We start from the raw sequence: 16,591 nt of genomic DNA, 5'->3' as shown, positions 1-16,591 counted from the left end.
ATAAAGTGGAGAAAAACGTTGGGAGGTTAATAAATATACAACATTTAGGAGTCGTCTGTAGTCTATTGCTATAAACGTTAACATTGATCAATTATCCATTTCTGCATGAGTAACTCAACTTATTGTACGTTGTTGAATTTTAATCTGACAATAACTGTTTCTCTTTTTGGATCAAAAAATCCAATATATTTCAATCAAAAATGTTCTTGTAGGTCTTATATCTGGAGAACTACATATAGTGTGGCCGAACCCAAACCATCAGTTAACTCAATATGATGTTCTTATTCCGTAGAAAATACGAGAACTCGACTTAGGAGCCGTTCAAAACTTTTGTGGCCCCTGTTCCAAAAGCTAATTATTAGCCAAGATCAAAAACTTTTTATCCATTTTTGGTTTTCCTAAAATTCTTGTTTAAAGCTTACTTATGGGCTCTATATACAATAGTATGTTAGTTAGTCATTGAAAATAAAATGTGTTTCTGTATCTAACATCTTCGTGTTAACAAACAATATGAGACTTGATGAGAATATTCTATAACCGTTTTCCGTTTCTATATTTTTGATTAGCCCAAACAATTTAAATTTTAAATTCTTATCTTACAGCCGTTTCAGGTTTTGCCTACGTTTATACAACATTAGCTAGTAATTCGATGCAGGTAGGTCTTCTTTCTTTCGTACTTATAAACACGGCGACTTAGTTAGCGTACGGAAGATTTTGTACATTAATTTGGCTACTTAACCGATTTATAAAATATTCAGAAAAATCTTTTTATGTTTTAAGTCGATTCTACATTGACTGAAATCTTTCTTTGATGTAAGTCCAATTTGATCACTGCTGTAATGTTTCGTACTGACAACATTAATTTTACTGATCAATGTTTCCCACTGACACAAAATTTAATAATTAAAAAAAAAAAAAAAATCATTTGACAATCAAAGTTTGTGCGAATTGTTTTTTTTTCTAATAGACTGATTTCAATAACATATTTTCATATCTCATTTTGTTCATTTATTTAGATTATCACCACAATTTTATAATTTATGCTCGCAAATTTGAAAAAAAAAAATCTACCACATAGAGGTTGATTCATTTATATTGAGCCGAACGCAATGCGCAACTGTACCTTGTTAGTCACTAGTAAAGCGGTGTGGTCGAGCGTAGTCTGATGCCGCCGGAACTGAACATATTCTGGGAGGGATTCATTCAGGTCCTTTCCGACGACGTGAATCGTATTATTCGGAAGTATGTGGCACATAAGCCTGGACCCACTATACGACGCGAGGAGCTAGAAACCGGTCTCTTGTGAAGAAGACCCCGTCGCTATCGCGTGTGGTTCGGCGTATGGTGACTTCCGAAAAATACCCTACACAGCGTACGATGGCCAGCACATGCTGCACATCGCAGGCCATTCACAGGGATTTTCGCAAGACCAGTGTGCACGCACTGAAACCATGTCATGTGGCCAAGCGAAAAAGGAACTGAGGAGGCTGTATGAACGTCATCTCTGGGATGATCGGTGGAAGTTTGTTGTTACACTTGATGAGGCGTGAATTTAGCACATAGAGTATAGTAAAGTTTGTATCATTATATACTGACCCTGTTGACGCCAAGGGCCGCAGCACGTTCTTCCGCCACGGCGCAGAGGGTTTCTCAAAAGGGTTCATGGTTGTGGCCAGTTTCCCGTACAGGGGCGACTGCGTCTCCGAAAAGTGAACCGAAACGTCAAAATCAATGCTGCGTACTATCAGACTCATGTCCTGACTAAACTGTACCAGTATGAAATACCATCTTTGTACGGGCAAGACGTGAACTAGGTTGAACAGCACCAAGACAAGGCATCCAGTCACACGCCGAAAACATTGCTAGAATTCTGTCGCCGTATGAAACAGGAAACTGGAATTTCGGCAATTCTTTTCTCCGACATCACTGTCAAGAGCACAGATTCCAGCCCAATGGATTATTGTGCTTTCGGACTCGCTCAAGTGACGCCTGTCCCATCGTCGATTCCGCAACGTCTCCGGGCTGAAAAGTCTATAAAGAGGAGTGGGATGCAATATCCGTGGTCCAGCTGCAACACAGTCTCCTGCAATGGAAAACCCCGATGCCAAGGAATAGTCAGTAGAGTTGACCTGCAGACTGAACTCACCCTGTTGTGGAAACACGGCATTTGTTAGATAAGTAGCACATTCAAATTCGGCTCAATATAAATGAATCAACCTCTGTAGCAGCTTGAGGTACACTCTTGTTAATATGAACTTTCTCTTGTAAATAAATAATATAAATGAAGTTTTACTGTAGTAGTCCATGCTAACCAATAAACTTTTAGCAAGTGTCTATTGCAATTTATTCGCTATTTCTGTTCGCTAAGATTTAGAGTAAGAAGGAAAATGTAGTTCTTGAAGTTACTTTTTCTCTGTTTTCGATTAGAATGTGTGCTCAATCGAAAAATTCTTGTCTCTAATCATTACTATTTGCTTCTACCATGTTTAAAATTACTAAGTATTTTTTTACAGCTTTTTTATTTAGAATTTAAACTAATATTTGAATATTAGAATAATATCTTGAACTCCAAATTTTTCTTCGTCACATAATGTATCTGACGTAACGTAATGTAGTGTAATGTAACGTAGTCAACTATAGGAGGTAATCAATGACAGGTATAAAGATATACAGGTACAAGCTATGCTTATTATTTCTCAGTTATCACTTTATGAAGTGACATGAGCATGTAGGTCGTTCTTTAATATAAAAATATTTTAAGTTAAAAAGTAGTTACAACACAGGTAACTAGTTTGAAGCCAATACCTACCGATCTTACGTATTTCGTTTTTTTTTTTGGGGGGGGGGTCTAACATGGTACTTCATTGAGTGATTTAAAAACAATTGAACCTGTACTTACGACAATGTAGCAGTCCAATTTCAATTTCTAAATTATGCATATTCCAATCGAAGTAGTGAAAATGTGCACAGGAAAATCATGCATCAAGACAAAGCAACTATTAAAACCAAACAATACCGGTAGCAACTCACTGATATGCGTGTAGCACTTTTGCTAACAATCTACCCGTCCATTACAAAAGCCTTCATTACAAATATTTTGATTCAAATTTTCAATCCACTTACTTTCCTTCTTGTTCATTCAAAAGAGGTGAACAATGGAACACTACTTTATTCAAGTTTATCTTGAAACTGCTATGGCACGAATATACAATTACTTTTGATGGGAATTTCTGTGTAGCTTGATTTATTTTGTATTATCATATGAACAAAATGATAGAAATTATTACAAAAATCAACCTATCTTTCCTATTATTGCATTTTCCTTCTTTTTCACATTTTCAATATTGCTGAGGCACACTAAAAAACCTCATCAATAAACGAATTTACTTCTAACCAGAAAAGTTAGAATACTCAATCTTGATTCAAAGCTTATTCCCTTTCCTTACACTAATTTACAATTAATGTGGAAAAATAACGAGTAAAAAAATTTAATATATAATAATGTAATAAAGTAAACAAAACAATTTCTACTTCGCAAAGAGTAGAAAATAATCATATTTATTTATTTATGGAAAGGCACACTATGACGTTACACTCAATAACAATATACTAGCTTACTACGTTCATTTACATGATTAGAAATTTTCTTTTTCAATCTGTTTGTTGTGTCAAACATATCAACATAAGAATTAAATACAATGCTGCTTCTACATGTTGGAGAATGTTGAAGATAATTGTTCTGGCTTTTGTATAGTAGTAAAAGAGTTTTTATTTTTAGTCTTAGGTTACGTACCCATTTTTACGTTACGCTCATTTGGTGGTATTTATTCCTGTTCCCGTATTATATATATATATATATATATATATATAGATATAGATATATATAAAATTCATTTTTATCTTTGTTACCTTACCACTGAAGGCAGAACTAGCTTGTCGCTCCGATACGTCTCGAGAATATTTAGTTTTCCCACGGGAGGATATATTGGTAAGTAACTTTTTTTTTTTTTTTTTTTTTGTTAATTAGATTTTGGCTATTTGAAAAAAAAGAGCCTATTTTGTATATATAGACGAATAGAGTAGAAGTTAAAGACCAACCTAAGTGCACAAATGCTTACTTTCGGTATAAGCTGCCGAAAACATGTAAATATGAACTTTAAAGATCCATAGCTCCAAAAGTATAGGAACTACCGTGGTCGGGTCAAGACTTCACTTAGGAACTAGTATATGCCCTATCCAAATATCCCTGTTTCAGAATCCAGAGGTACTTCCGCAACAATTTTTATAGAGATAGTTAGTGAGTACTTCAAATTATATGCCCGTACCCAAACTCCCTCCATAAAAATTGAGTATTTTAGGATTCTGAATTATAGACTTTTGAATAGCGTACATATTAGTTCCTAAGTAAAGTCTTGACCCGATCACGGTAGGTCCAATAGTTTTGGATCTATGCACCTTTAAAGTTCATTTTTCATGCTTTCGGGAGCCTATAACTCCGAAAGGAAGCATTTGTGCACCCAGATTGGTCTATACCTTTTGTCTTATCTTGGTGTCAGGAATCACCTCCCAATCGTTGTCGGTGTTGTTTTGAAACCTCCTGTTACCTTGTAACTCATGTATATCGAAAAATAGAGAAGTTCAGGATCACAAATAAATTATATTTTTTTATTTCACATAGTGTAAATATGTTGTGTTCAGTTTCTGAATTTTTTGTATGTTTCTTTTCTTTTTATGTATTTGTTGTGTGGGTTTATGCCTTTTGAGGAGCATAAAATATAGTGTTTTAGTAACTAATATCGGAAGTCTATCTATTCATCACAAAAAATTACTTTCATTTACCAGAGTAGAAAAGAGAAGTACCTTTAAATATTCTACGGACACAAAAAAGACGATTTTCACAATATATCAATTTAACGAAAATTCTGAACTCCACAACATTAAGATTTGAGGTCTATCTGCTTTGAAGATATGAGAAGACATATTGCTTGTTAATGTAAACCACTTGAACAGCTGTCTCAAAAATAAACCCTAGAAACTACCGATCTGATTCCTATTTACTGGAGTCTAAATTCATTCAACACCTATCGATTATTAAACATCTACTACCTTCATTGGCAATTTTTTCAAGCCCAGACAAGAGACAAGAAGAGAATAAATGGAAATTTACTATACACATATCAATTATGTGTATTAACAAATTATAACATGGCAGACTGTTAATAATAACAAAAATAGCAGAACGTTTGTTATTGAAAGATCAGAAATAATGTGCAACGTTTTCTCAAAGCATAATAAATAGGGATATAGTCCCTCCTGAAGCAATGTATCATCCTATTTCAGATGGAAACAAGAAGAAAGAAGTTTCTTTCTAACATGGTGGATCGCTCTAAACCGAAATGTCTTCGTATTAATTAAACAAACAACAGGAACAATTAGAGATTTTTTTTTTTTTTTTTTTTTTTTTTTTTTTTTTTTTTTTTTAAAGCTGGGAATGTAAGGTTGAAACTGTTACACAACAATTCTCTTTATGACAATGATGGATACTATATTCACCACTGGAATACGCGGTAGAATTGTATTCTTTGTTCTTCGAAACTATTCAGAGCAGATGATACCATAAGAACCATAAAATGACAGAAAAATGTATTACTCAGAATCAAAATTTGGCAGCATGAAAAGAAAAAAGTGCCTGTATATATTCAGAAAATAACTGATAGATTTGGGTAAATCATTTGTCTGAAAATGGAAATAACATTTGACACACTACAACTCCTTGCCACAATGACATAAAGTTTATTTGTTTATTACCTGCTCCTTTTCGCACGAACCCTGGATTTGCCAAGGAAAACTTGTTTGGTCTTCATAGACAGATGAAACACATTTTTTTTCTTCTAGACAGGACAACAACACAAACTGATGCATGCAAAGTTTGTGCACATTGCCTTTTACACATTTATTACAACACAGATACAAATAATTTCTGCATTCTTAAAGATCACAACAAAAGAGTTAGTTTTGATTACATCTACATTAGGAAATGAGGGTAATAATTGCAGATAACAGAAAACGATTTAAATTTGTCTAATTTTTTATGCTTAGTCCTTTCGGGACCATTAACAGTATAGACATATGTCATACTGGCATGTTTTATGATTTTAAAATTTCGTTTTCTTCTTCCTTTACAATGGCGGCAAAAAGTAACCTTTTGTCAAATGAAAGAACATCACAGTACTTTCATAACTAGATACTAATATTGAACTATGAAAGAAAAAGTTCGGAGGCCCCGAGAGGATTAATATTTTAAATAATAGGGGAAAAACTTAATTAATTCTATCCAATTACGGAACTAAAACGTTTGGGAACATTAAGCTTAAAATATCTTGCATCCACGATATTTTACGGAAATACTTACCAAGACATCACCATTGCCATCACATTTATCTTCTCATAGATATCTTGCTGCAATATATTCTGAATTGTTTGCTTAAATACATATGTATATATCTGATTGAATATATGTTACAAGAAATATTTATCAGCCACCATCTTAGTAGCTCTACTTTTTTAAATAAGATTTTGTGATGAATATTATATTTAGAATAATTACGTCATAAATCATGGTCAAAAACATCTACATGGAAACGTTTATGTAATATATCAAATTACAAAGAAGATATTTTCGACTATGATTTATTGACTAAGTACGGTATTGACACAATATGTGGATGATATGCAACTTAAAATACAATGCTACTTATACACGAATATTTCCATGAAGCTAAGCGTCAAAAATTATATTTTGAAGCTTTCTTACCTTTGTTCTGATCTTTCACACTTATCGCCAACGTGCCACGAACTGTTTGAACTTGTGTAGAATTTGTAGCCATTGTTTGGAGGTCTTTCATGGAGAGAATCTGTCCTACTACTAGATGCCTTTCTAATATTTGGCGTGCCTGAAACAATATTAAAAAATAAGATATTATATTCTTTCCTCCAACAATAACAATAAAATAAGAATGTGAAAAGAATGTTTAACTGCTAAAAGTAGATTAATAATATTCACTAAAATAAGTGAAAACAGTTATATGAACTTTTCGGCACAAAGTTTTTCCCTTTCAGAAAACTAACTTGTGTGTAGATTTATATTCAAGTGATGTTTTTACAAGTTCTATTAAAAAAAAAAAAGTAAATTAAAGACAGTTAAAAACTTAAGTAGCTGACTACGTAAAACAATTCAAGGCACAAGTGTCCCCGTGTGGCGTAGTCGCTAACGCTCTCGCCTTTGGTGCAAGCGGTCCAGGGTTCAATTCCCGGTGGAAACACTCGGTCGAAAAAGTGTAACAGCTTTTCCAGGCAGCAATCTTGAATGAGGTTTTTCTGGGTTTCCCCTCATTCACACTAGGCGAATGCCGGGATGGTAAATAGCATATAGGTCTCACGTCGCTTCCTTCCTTCCCTTTCATCGGATAGTGTGCTCGCCAAGGGACGTCATCCCTCATATACGTGACGGGCTAAATGCCCTCAGATGCTGATAGCCCAGAAATTTAATTCCTAATTCCTAGTTCAAGGCACATGTTTATTATTATTATTATTATTATTATTATTATTATTATTATTATTATTATTATTATTATTATTATTATTATTATTATTATTATTATTATTATTATTTTCAACCTAAGTATGATATCCGTCGAAGTTACGACAAAGACTTTGAATATGCAAATCAGGAAATGAGAGGGTTCTCTATGTATAGTTCCAATTGTGGCACTTTTTGTCGAATAACTGTGTTATTAGTGGAGTGAAATAAAACATTGTTGAAACCAGTGAGGCTGAAGTGCAATGTTTCTGTAAATTATTGTTAATCAGATACGTTAAGATACCGGTTGGTGCTCATGAAGAGAAGTATTTGGGTAAATTTTATGGAGGACTACTGGAAGTAAGAAAAGTGATGAATAGGAAGGTAATGGGATGTAATTCAACAGAGAATGTTAGTATTCTGAAAGGATATATGCTGAGGAAGGCAATCACTATTTACCGAAATATTCGCAATTAATTTTGGGTGCTTTTGGTGTAAGTACCTTTTTAATGAATATTGAATATACATATTATGAAATCAAGTAACTAGATTAATAATTAAAAAAAAAAAAGAAAAAACTTTTACTTATTTACTGCAAACGTTTCAAGAAAAAGTTGAATCAAAGACGTTTCTAAACCACTGTGCGTTATCACTTCCTTGTGTTTTATATATATATACAAATAAATATAAAAAGCACGTCATTATTTAAACCTTTATATTTTTGTCAATCAACCACCAAAACTAAACAAGCAGTATTTAATTATTATATATATATATATATATATATATATATATATATATATATATATATATATTATTATTATTATTATTATTATTAATTAGTCAAGTTTAACCATAGGTTCTTCCCAATATGAGACATGTTAATAATTTCTTAAATGTAACAGTGCATTGTTCCAAATTTTCAAATCACATACTTTTCTCCTTACTTCCATGTCATAAATTCACATGGATGATATATATGCATACAGTAAGCCAAAAATAAATAGCTTCTTCTAGGAAAAAATACTTCTACGAGAATACATATATAAATTGTTAACATCGAGAATCACAAATGGAACCTACTGCATAAAAGCAAAATCTATTTCGGTATCGCTGTACTAAAGTTGGGAGAGCTTGAGCTGGGTCTACTCCCTGTCTACGCCACTACCTAATCATCAACTTTGGTTTTCTCATTTACCTAACTAGATGCACACAGTTGAGATTTTGTTACTACGTTATTGCATAACAATGTCAGAGTGTCATATTATTTTCTTTTTTTTATCATTTCTTTTCACTTGTATAAAGGTGAAGTCAAACAAATAAACTTCCTAAAAACAATTTTTTTTCTTATAAATAATTTATCGTTATTGTGATATTTTTGAATCTGAATCATATTTTTGATAATTTTGGTAGTCCACATTCTTTGTGTAATGACAAGCGTTTATAAAAACGTATGTGGGAATTCAGCCGCATTTGCAAATTATTTTACTTCATCTTAAGTAAGTTTTAAGAATAGTGATTGGTTGAAAACGTTACTGAAACCCTAAGAATAGAATGATGATTACGTAAGTCACCGAATACTTGACGGAAAATGATTTTCAAATAAGACAAACTTTCACGAATATTTCTGTAATTTCATCCACTTTGGAAACGAAAGAGAAAGCTTGTTTAATAAAGCATGAAAATTTACTATTAAACATATCGAACTAACTACTAACATCATGATTGTATCCTTACTATTAAAAATATCGAACTACGTACTAACATCATGATTATATCATCTTCAAATGATTCTAAACTGTAAAATGGGTTGAAAGCAGATTTAATAAATCCCATAAAGGCTTGACTCCCCATGACAGTCCATTATTTTGTAAATGACATTAGGCTAATCCCCTTTGGAGCCACTTTCGTCAGTATCAAACAATTTCTCTCATGAGTTTTATTGTTTATTGGTCAGAATTGAGCAATATGTAACTTTGTGTTTCCATTAAAGTTTGCAAGACGACATATATTTTGATTACCATTTCTATTCTGAACATCCAGTAACAACTCTGACGCAGTGCCACTTAAATACAAATAAGCATCTACCGAGTTCTAACATTGCATTTCTTACGACTGTTTATAAGACACTAATATCCGTAATCGATATTATGAATGCATAAAAATAATATCAATGACTTATGAATAATGTTCATATAGCACTTACATGGTAATTGAAATCTGACATAAACAACTTCTTGTGAGTTGAAGGAAGTTCGTTTGCAGCAAGATTCCATGCGTCATTTGAAGGAACAAAATACGTAAATTGTTTGTTTCTGTCTCTCAACTGTTCATTGAAACTCGGATCCATTTCATACGTTTTTCTGGAAAAAAATACATTATAAAATAAATGTCAAATTATCATTTATTCAAAAAACAGAGAAAGAAAGTACACTTAAAATTTATTCATCATTCCTATTTTAATTTGACAAGACATTTTTTCTATTACCTTCGTGAAAATTTTCAAACATTACGAACAAAAGAGATTATATTTATTCCCAATTGCACACTTTTCACTGCAATTATTAACTTGCATATAACGTAGGCTCATCAATAAAGACTGACCATCAGTGTTTATTAGGTGAATACAACAGCAAGGCACAGAAAACGAAATACGTCTGTGCAGTGGGAGAAGTGACGAGTAGATAGAGCAAGTTTGAAGGCCATGATGTCAGGAATGTAACCTTGGCAGCCCTTCACGCACACGTAGTTTCAGTTTCGAATAAAGTAACATAGAAGTGACACACCCGAAGAACAATACAGAAATTATGTTGATTATTTTGCAAAAATAAAGGTTCCGTGTGTGTACCCCATCCTCCATATAGCCCTGATTTAGTCACCTTGTGATTTCTTTCTTTTTCCAACTTTGAAGAAACGCCTCCGGGGACGGCGTTTCGCATCTTCAGGGGTAGTGGTGAAAGCTGCGGAGGCGATTTTGAAGGATCTGTCCAAAAATGACTTCCAACATGTTTTTGATGACTGACAAAAACGTTGGGATAAGTGCATTGCATGTAATGGAGACTATTTTAAGAGGCTATCAACATTTGGAGGATTAATTAGTAGAGGTAATTATGTTTTATTCATTTATGATCATTGTTTATTGATCAGCTCTCGTATCTTAGAATTATATTTGAATTATTTTTTATTCTCTTATTTCACTTTTAAACAAACTGTCCAAATGCTTATACAATTCTGAAAAGTCAACAATCTAGTGTTGTGACTCCTTATCGTAATAGACTTAGAGGGTAAATCAATTAATATAAAACTTCCATATTTTCTAGCTTAAAACTAATTTTTCCCCTTATGGAGAAAAAAGCGTCATCATCTTAAAATGCGTCAAGATGTCACTTTGTTCAAATGCGGTTAAATCTATCCAAATCGGTTATGCTTAGGTCGACGGAAAATGTCCAATTCATAAAGCAGTAAATTTAGAAAGAAATAATAGCATATCTATACGTGGTTCTCCAAATACGAGGCAAATATATTTTACTGTCATTAATACTTACTCGTAATTGAATTAAAATGAACTTCTACTTTAAATGAAGCACGTTGACTAAAGGAAACGATTATGAATGCAAATGATTGGTGACTTATAATTGATACGAAACGAAATTTTGTGGGTCGCAAAGCACGCAGGCTAGACTTACGATCGACTCAAACGTGATAGATCTGCCATTCAGGCACTGTCTCTCTTATAGTATATATAGTATACTATAGTAATACTATTCTATACTATAGTCTCTTATAGTATAGAATAGTATTAGTATTCCTATGAGAATTAGTATATCTCTCTAGGTGTACAGTAAACCTATTAAGTTGATCATCTCTGTAACTTGGCAACCTGCATAAGTTGGCCAAATATCTGTAGATTCATATACAGTCATGCTACTACTCTCAGTAAGTTATTCATCTGTATAGTCCTCCTCCTGAAATAGTTTTCATTTCACTGCTTAAACGTAACAATCGTTTGATCACAGACAGTGTACGGTTGTTCACGGGTGAGTTAGCAGCAACAAAAGAAAGTAGGGTTGAAGAATTATTATGATACGGTACAGGGACGCCCGCAGGATTTTTTTTTCAAAGGAGGGAGGGAACAAAAGGCTGAATCCAAGGGAAACCAAAGACCGACATACAAACAGAGTCACGAATATATATATATATATATATAAATTTTGATCCATGCATACACAGATCATAGCAGAAAGAACAATTATTTAAGCACATATCCTTATTAATGATAGTAAATAAATTATAGTATTAAAGTATTAATTATAAATATATTAAGTTCTTTAGTATGTGAGAGCAAATTAGTATTCTTTGACATGTATTCCAAGAACTGAACACTTCAAAAATTCAGGAGAGAGGTATTTGAAAGGCTTCCTGCGGGCTGCCATGCTGTGGTATTTGAAATACATGTATAACATAGGAATAAACTCAGTTGCTGGTTTACGTGTCTAAATAACCAGACAACTTAAAACTGAAAAGGGTGAAGAAGAAAAAGAAAAAAGAAAGAAAGCTCCATAACAAAAGAAGGGTGGGAAACCCTGTATCGTGCAAATGAGATGCATGGAGTAAGTCGTGAGTGGGAACCCTTCACCCCTGGTGGAGGAATATTCATGAAGCTATCAGCTTATGTCTAATCATATATATAATTCATTTCTTACTTTCGAACCTACAAGGTTCAACCAAAATGAAAAAAAAAAAACTTTTATATCGGACTTCCGAAGAAAAATAAATACATGACCGTGTTTATTATACATGGAATTTCCAGTCACGACCCCCTTTTCAGTTTTATTAAAATAGAAGAAGTAAAGAAGAGAAGAGGAAGTTAGGATAGGAAGAGAGGAAAAAGGGGAGAAAGTAAGAAGATGAGAAAAGAGGGAAACTGTTACTGGATATTTTTGAGAAATATGGTAAAGGAAAGTGAATAATTATCGAATTGGGATCATTTCCAATAGCTATTGGGTGAATATTTGGTATTAAGGTGATCAAAGGTAGACACATGTTAACCCATACTTCCCAGACCTAGATCCATTTAACCCCAATTACCGAATTATCACAATCTAGCTCTGAGATAGATGAGAAAGTTTAATTTAACAGTTTATTCAATATTTCCGGAAGTTCTCGACTAGTATCCAATACTTGAAGGATAAATGATGAAGTTGATGGCATGTTAGAATCGACCACAGAAAGAAAAAAAATTAGAGTAACACATATATTTGTCGAAGGTTTTGACTCTCGAAGTTCTCCCATGATGATCGTTCGTTCAGGTCATTTCGGTCCTTTTTGCTTCCTTTATAGAGCCAACTTAAATTGAGTTAGTATTGACTTTCAACAACTTTAATTGCCAACTACCATTAATTATAGTAAGTCACACATATATGTCAAAAGAATTGGTGTACTTAATACTAAACACACATTTCACTCACACTCACATTCATACAGGACAATGTATACTTCAGGTTGCATTTAGTTGAATTAAACTAACCTAACTACATTTCTATAGACATTTATTTCAAGAAAACTTAATTCGACAGCACAGGAGAAATTTCGATACATGAAAAGAAAATAATACTAGTAATAACAATATGGTTTATAGACATGCATAGAAATTTGTTACTTTTCAATATCTAATAACACATTTCTCTTTGTAGATATATTAAAAGTTGGATTACGTTAAAAAAAATCGACAAAACGAAAGACGAAGAGAAAAAAAAATCAAAGGTCAACATTGAACATATTTAAGATTCAGTACAAAGAATACATATCAATGTGGAAAAGGAATGGGGAAAAATATATATAATTGGTTAATCATTTTTTTTAAAGCACTTTGGTAGCATTTTTATTGAGTCTCTGTCCCAAGAGGGGAAATTTCGACAATTTTATGAGTCCTTTTCTCACGTCGATAATAACTCCTTTATCAACTCTCTTTATACACTATGATTGGCGTCCATGAGAGTATTTAATCGTTTGTCTTAACTACAGACGAAAAAAATAGTTTCTTCATATTATATATATTTTTCATTTCGTCACTTGACACACTTGGTATAAAAATTCAAAATTTATTAAGATTTAAAAAAAATATCGAATCCAGTCCCAGACATTGGGAACATATTTTCATAATACAATACGATATCTCAATGGAGCTAGGTCTCTGGACCTATCTAGGTCCTGTATTCACATTACTAAATTATTAACCAAAATCAGTTCATCGAATTTTTTCTTGGTCTAGATCAGGCCTGTCCATGAATTGGCTCCCGGAGCCAAAGCGTGAGCGGGCACGAGCGAAGATAAGAACAGGTGAGCACAGGTGCTGCTAGCTTCGCTTCTTCCACTGCATCCGATAAGTGTTGCCAACCGCACATGATGGCAAAAAAACCTATGGCCAAGCCTGGCCAGAAATTCGCACGATGATAAGCATTGAGCAGACGCAAGCGTGAAATGTGCAAATGTGCTCTCCCCCTCCCCATTTCGAAAGCAGTGACGCGAAAACACTGCAGGAAATAAAATTGGTACGTTTTTTGGTTGAGGAAGACGCATGATAGAGGTTACAGTTAGCGTTGAAGTAACTAACAAATGAACAAGAAAGAAAGAAAGAAAGAAACTAATATTAAACATGTCATCTTACAGACGTAAAAACGACTGCAAAAATCGGAAACGAATTGTTTCAGACCTTTTTAGCTTGCTTACACAATTCGTGACGTTGTATTACATTAGCACTCGGTCTGTAATTTGTCATTCGCTTCACGTTTGCTAAGTTGTAAACGCCTTTCGTTGCTAGATTGATAGGAGAACGACGGGAGGTTGAAAATAATAATAATAATAATAATAATAATAATAATAATAATAATAATAATAATAATAATAATAATAATAATAATATTATTATTATTATTATTATTATTATTATTATTATTATTATTATTATTATTATTATTATTATTATTATTATTATTATTATTATTCGGACCAAAGAGAAATGAAAATGGGGATTGGAGGAAATTCATAACTAGGAATTGCATAGTTTATACCGCTCACCTAACATTATTAGGGTTATGAAGTGTAGAAGGCTCAGGTGGGCAGGCCATGTAGCCAGAATGGAAGAAATTAGAAACGCTTTCATAATTTTAACTGAAAACCCAATTGGAAGAAGACCACTAGGAAGACCTAGGCGTAGATGGGAAGACAATATTAAGATGGATCTTGCAGAAATAAGAGTACAGAGTAGAAACTGGATCCAGTTGGCTAAGGACATAAGTTAGTGGAAATATTTTGTAAACGCGGCATTGAACCTTCGGGTTCCATAGACCATAGAGTTAGTTAGTTATTATTATCTAAAAGAAATGTTCAAATGTTGTTAAGAGACAATTACACAGAAGAACCGAGTTTCGACCAAACACTAATTTGCCGGAAGGAAATTCCAGTGCAGTCCAGCCTACTTTATGCGTTATCCGTGCAACCCACGTTTCATGTTCAAGACATTGGGAATAATTGTTCGTATCATTCAGTTGGAACGTTTCCTTTCGAATTTACGCTATTACAGTAGACCTACGCTATTACAGTAGGCCTACGCTATTACAGTAGGCCTACAACATTGTGACTTTCAAAATCAATCAGTAACTATCGAAGAAAGACAAGCGTGTAGCTTCAGTCGTTGAAATGATTTAACATTCTTTTTCACTTTTAACAAGCCACCGGCAAGCAACCAGCCAGGGACAATACATTTTTCCTTATTAAAAAGACACTCCTTGTTAAAAAAAAAAAAAAAAAAAAAAAAACTAATTGCAGTCACTAACGGTCACACTTAAAAATGGAAAATCTCTTTGGCTCTCTTAATATTTTGTTTGATTCTTTGCGATCAAAGTAACTTTAAAAGTGGAGTAAGAAATACTATTCTTCCTATTGATAGTGTAATAGTGGCTTCTAATCTCCACAACCAACCCCTTGCTAAGCCTATTCGTACACATATACATGCATAAGCTAATTTTCTGGAGATATACTTAGATAATTACAAACAAGTGCTACAGTTTTTTTTCTTATCAACAGATTATCTCTTTTCCTAAAAAGCGAAACAACATAATATAACAAACCCACACTCGGATATAACAAACCCACATCCCTCTTTAACAAAAGGAAAGAAAAAAGAAGAAAAGGAACGTACATAGTTTATCATTTGATTGCTGTTACAAGTTTGTATTGTCTATAGTTAACGGTTACCACATTGTAAAAAAAAAACACTTTACACTAAATGGCAATCAGTTACCATACATACTTTTTTTTTTTTGGTAAGCTAGTGATTACCGCCAAGGTTGACAACACTTCCGCTCCTCTAAGGACAAAACCCGAAGATCCACGAAGCACGAACAATGGTATTTGCTCGTAGAATGCTCGTGAGCGTTCACGAGGAGAGTTTCCACTATCTGCTCGCCGTGGGCAGGGCTGGTCTAGATCGTGTAGTCAAAAGATTCTAGTCACTGAACTGACGAACGACAAATAGTTAGGTTTCCGATCGTAGGGGAAGGATTTGGAGCGAACTGTTTCATAGTTTACTGATTTCACTATTGTTTTACAAAATAACTTTAGATACGGATTAGGGTTTTTTCCTTACGACCTGCTACTTGTTCTATTTACATGCAATATTTAACATAGTATTAAACTTTAATAGTTACGAACATTACTAACAAATCAGTAAGGTGTCATTTGTTACAAGTTACGCGGTAATACTTTACGATCACAAATAGTTGGTCAAATATCGGGTGTCAAAATCTATGGCAACCTAAAACAACCAGGGTAAATACCGAACCCTTTACATACATACTCGCTCATATATATATTCATATTACTCAATATAATAAATTTTATTCTAATATCAATATTAGTATTTCATCGGCACTTAATTCTCTACATAACCTTTTTCATATTTAATAAGTATTCACATTTTCTTGGCTCAAAACAAACAAAAACCCTAACAAA

General features: G+C 33.2%; 1 protein-coding gene across 2 annotated transcripts in view; it reads right to left on the bottom strand.

Annotated features, from left to right (window-relative positions):
* The window catches only part of Fas1 (fasciclin 1 Fas1 domain-containing), a 550,235-nt gene that overhangs the window by 16,657 nt on the left and 516,987 nt on the right, over positions 1-16,591 (bottom strand). For both annotated transcript variants that reach the window (XM_081749115.1, XM_081749116.1), the window contains exons 10-11: positions 9,786-9,942; positions 6,815-6,953 (exon numbers count right to left, since the gene is read on the bottom strand). In XM_081749115.1, coding sequence (XP_081605241.1) covers positions 6,815-6,953; positions 9,786-9,942 — 296 coding nt within the window. The remainder of the gene's footprint in view (positions 1-6,814; positions 6,954-9,785; positions 9,943-16,591) is intronic.

This window comes from Thermobia domestica, chromosome 2 (assembly GCF_964235325.1).
Source record: "Thermobia domestica chromosome 2, izTheDome1.hap1.1, whole genome shotgun sequence".
Lineage (NCBI taxonomy): Eukaryota > Metazoa > Arthropoda > Insecta > Zygentoma > Lepismatidae > Thermobia > Thermobia domestica.
The sequence above is the reverse complement of the archived record's forward strand: the minus strand, read 5'-3'. Positions and strand labels throughout refer to the sequence as shown.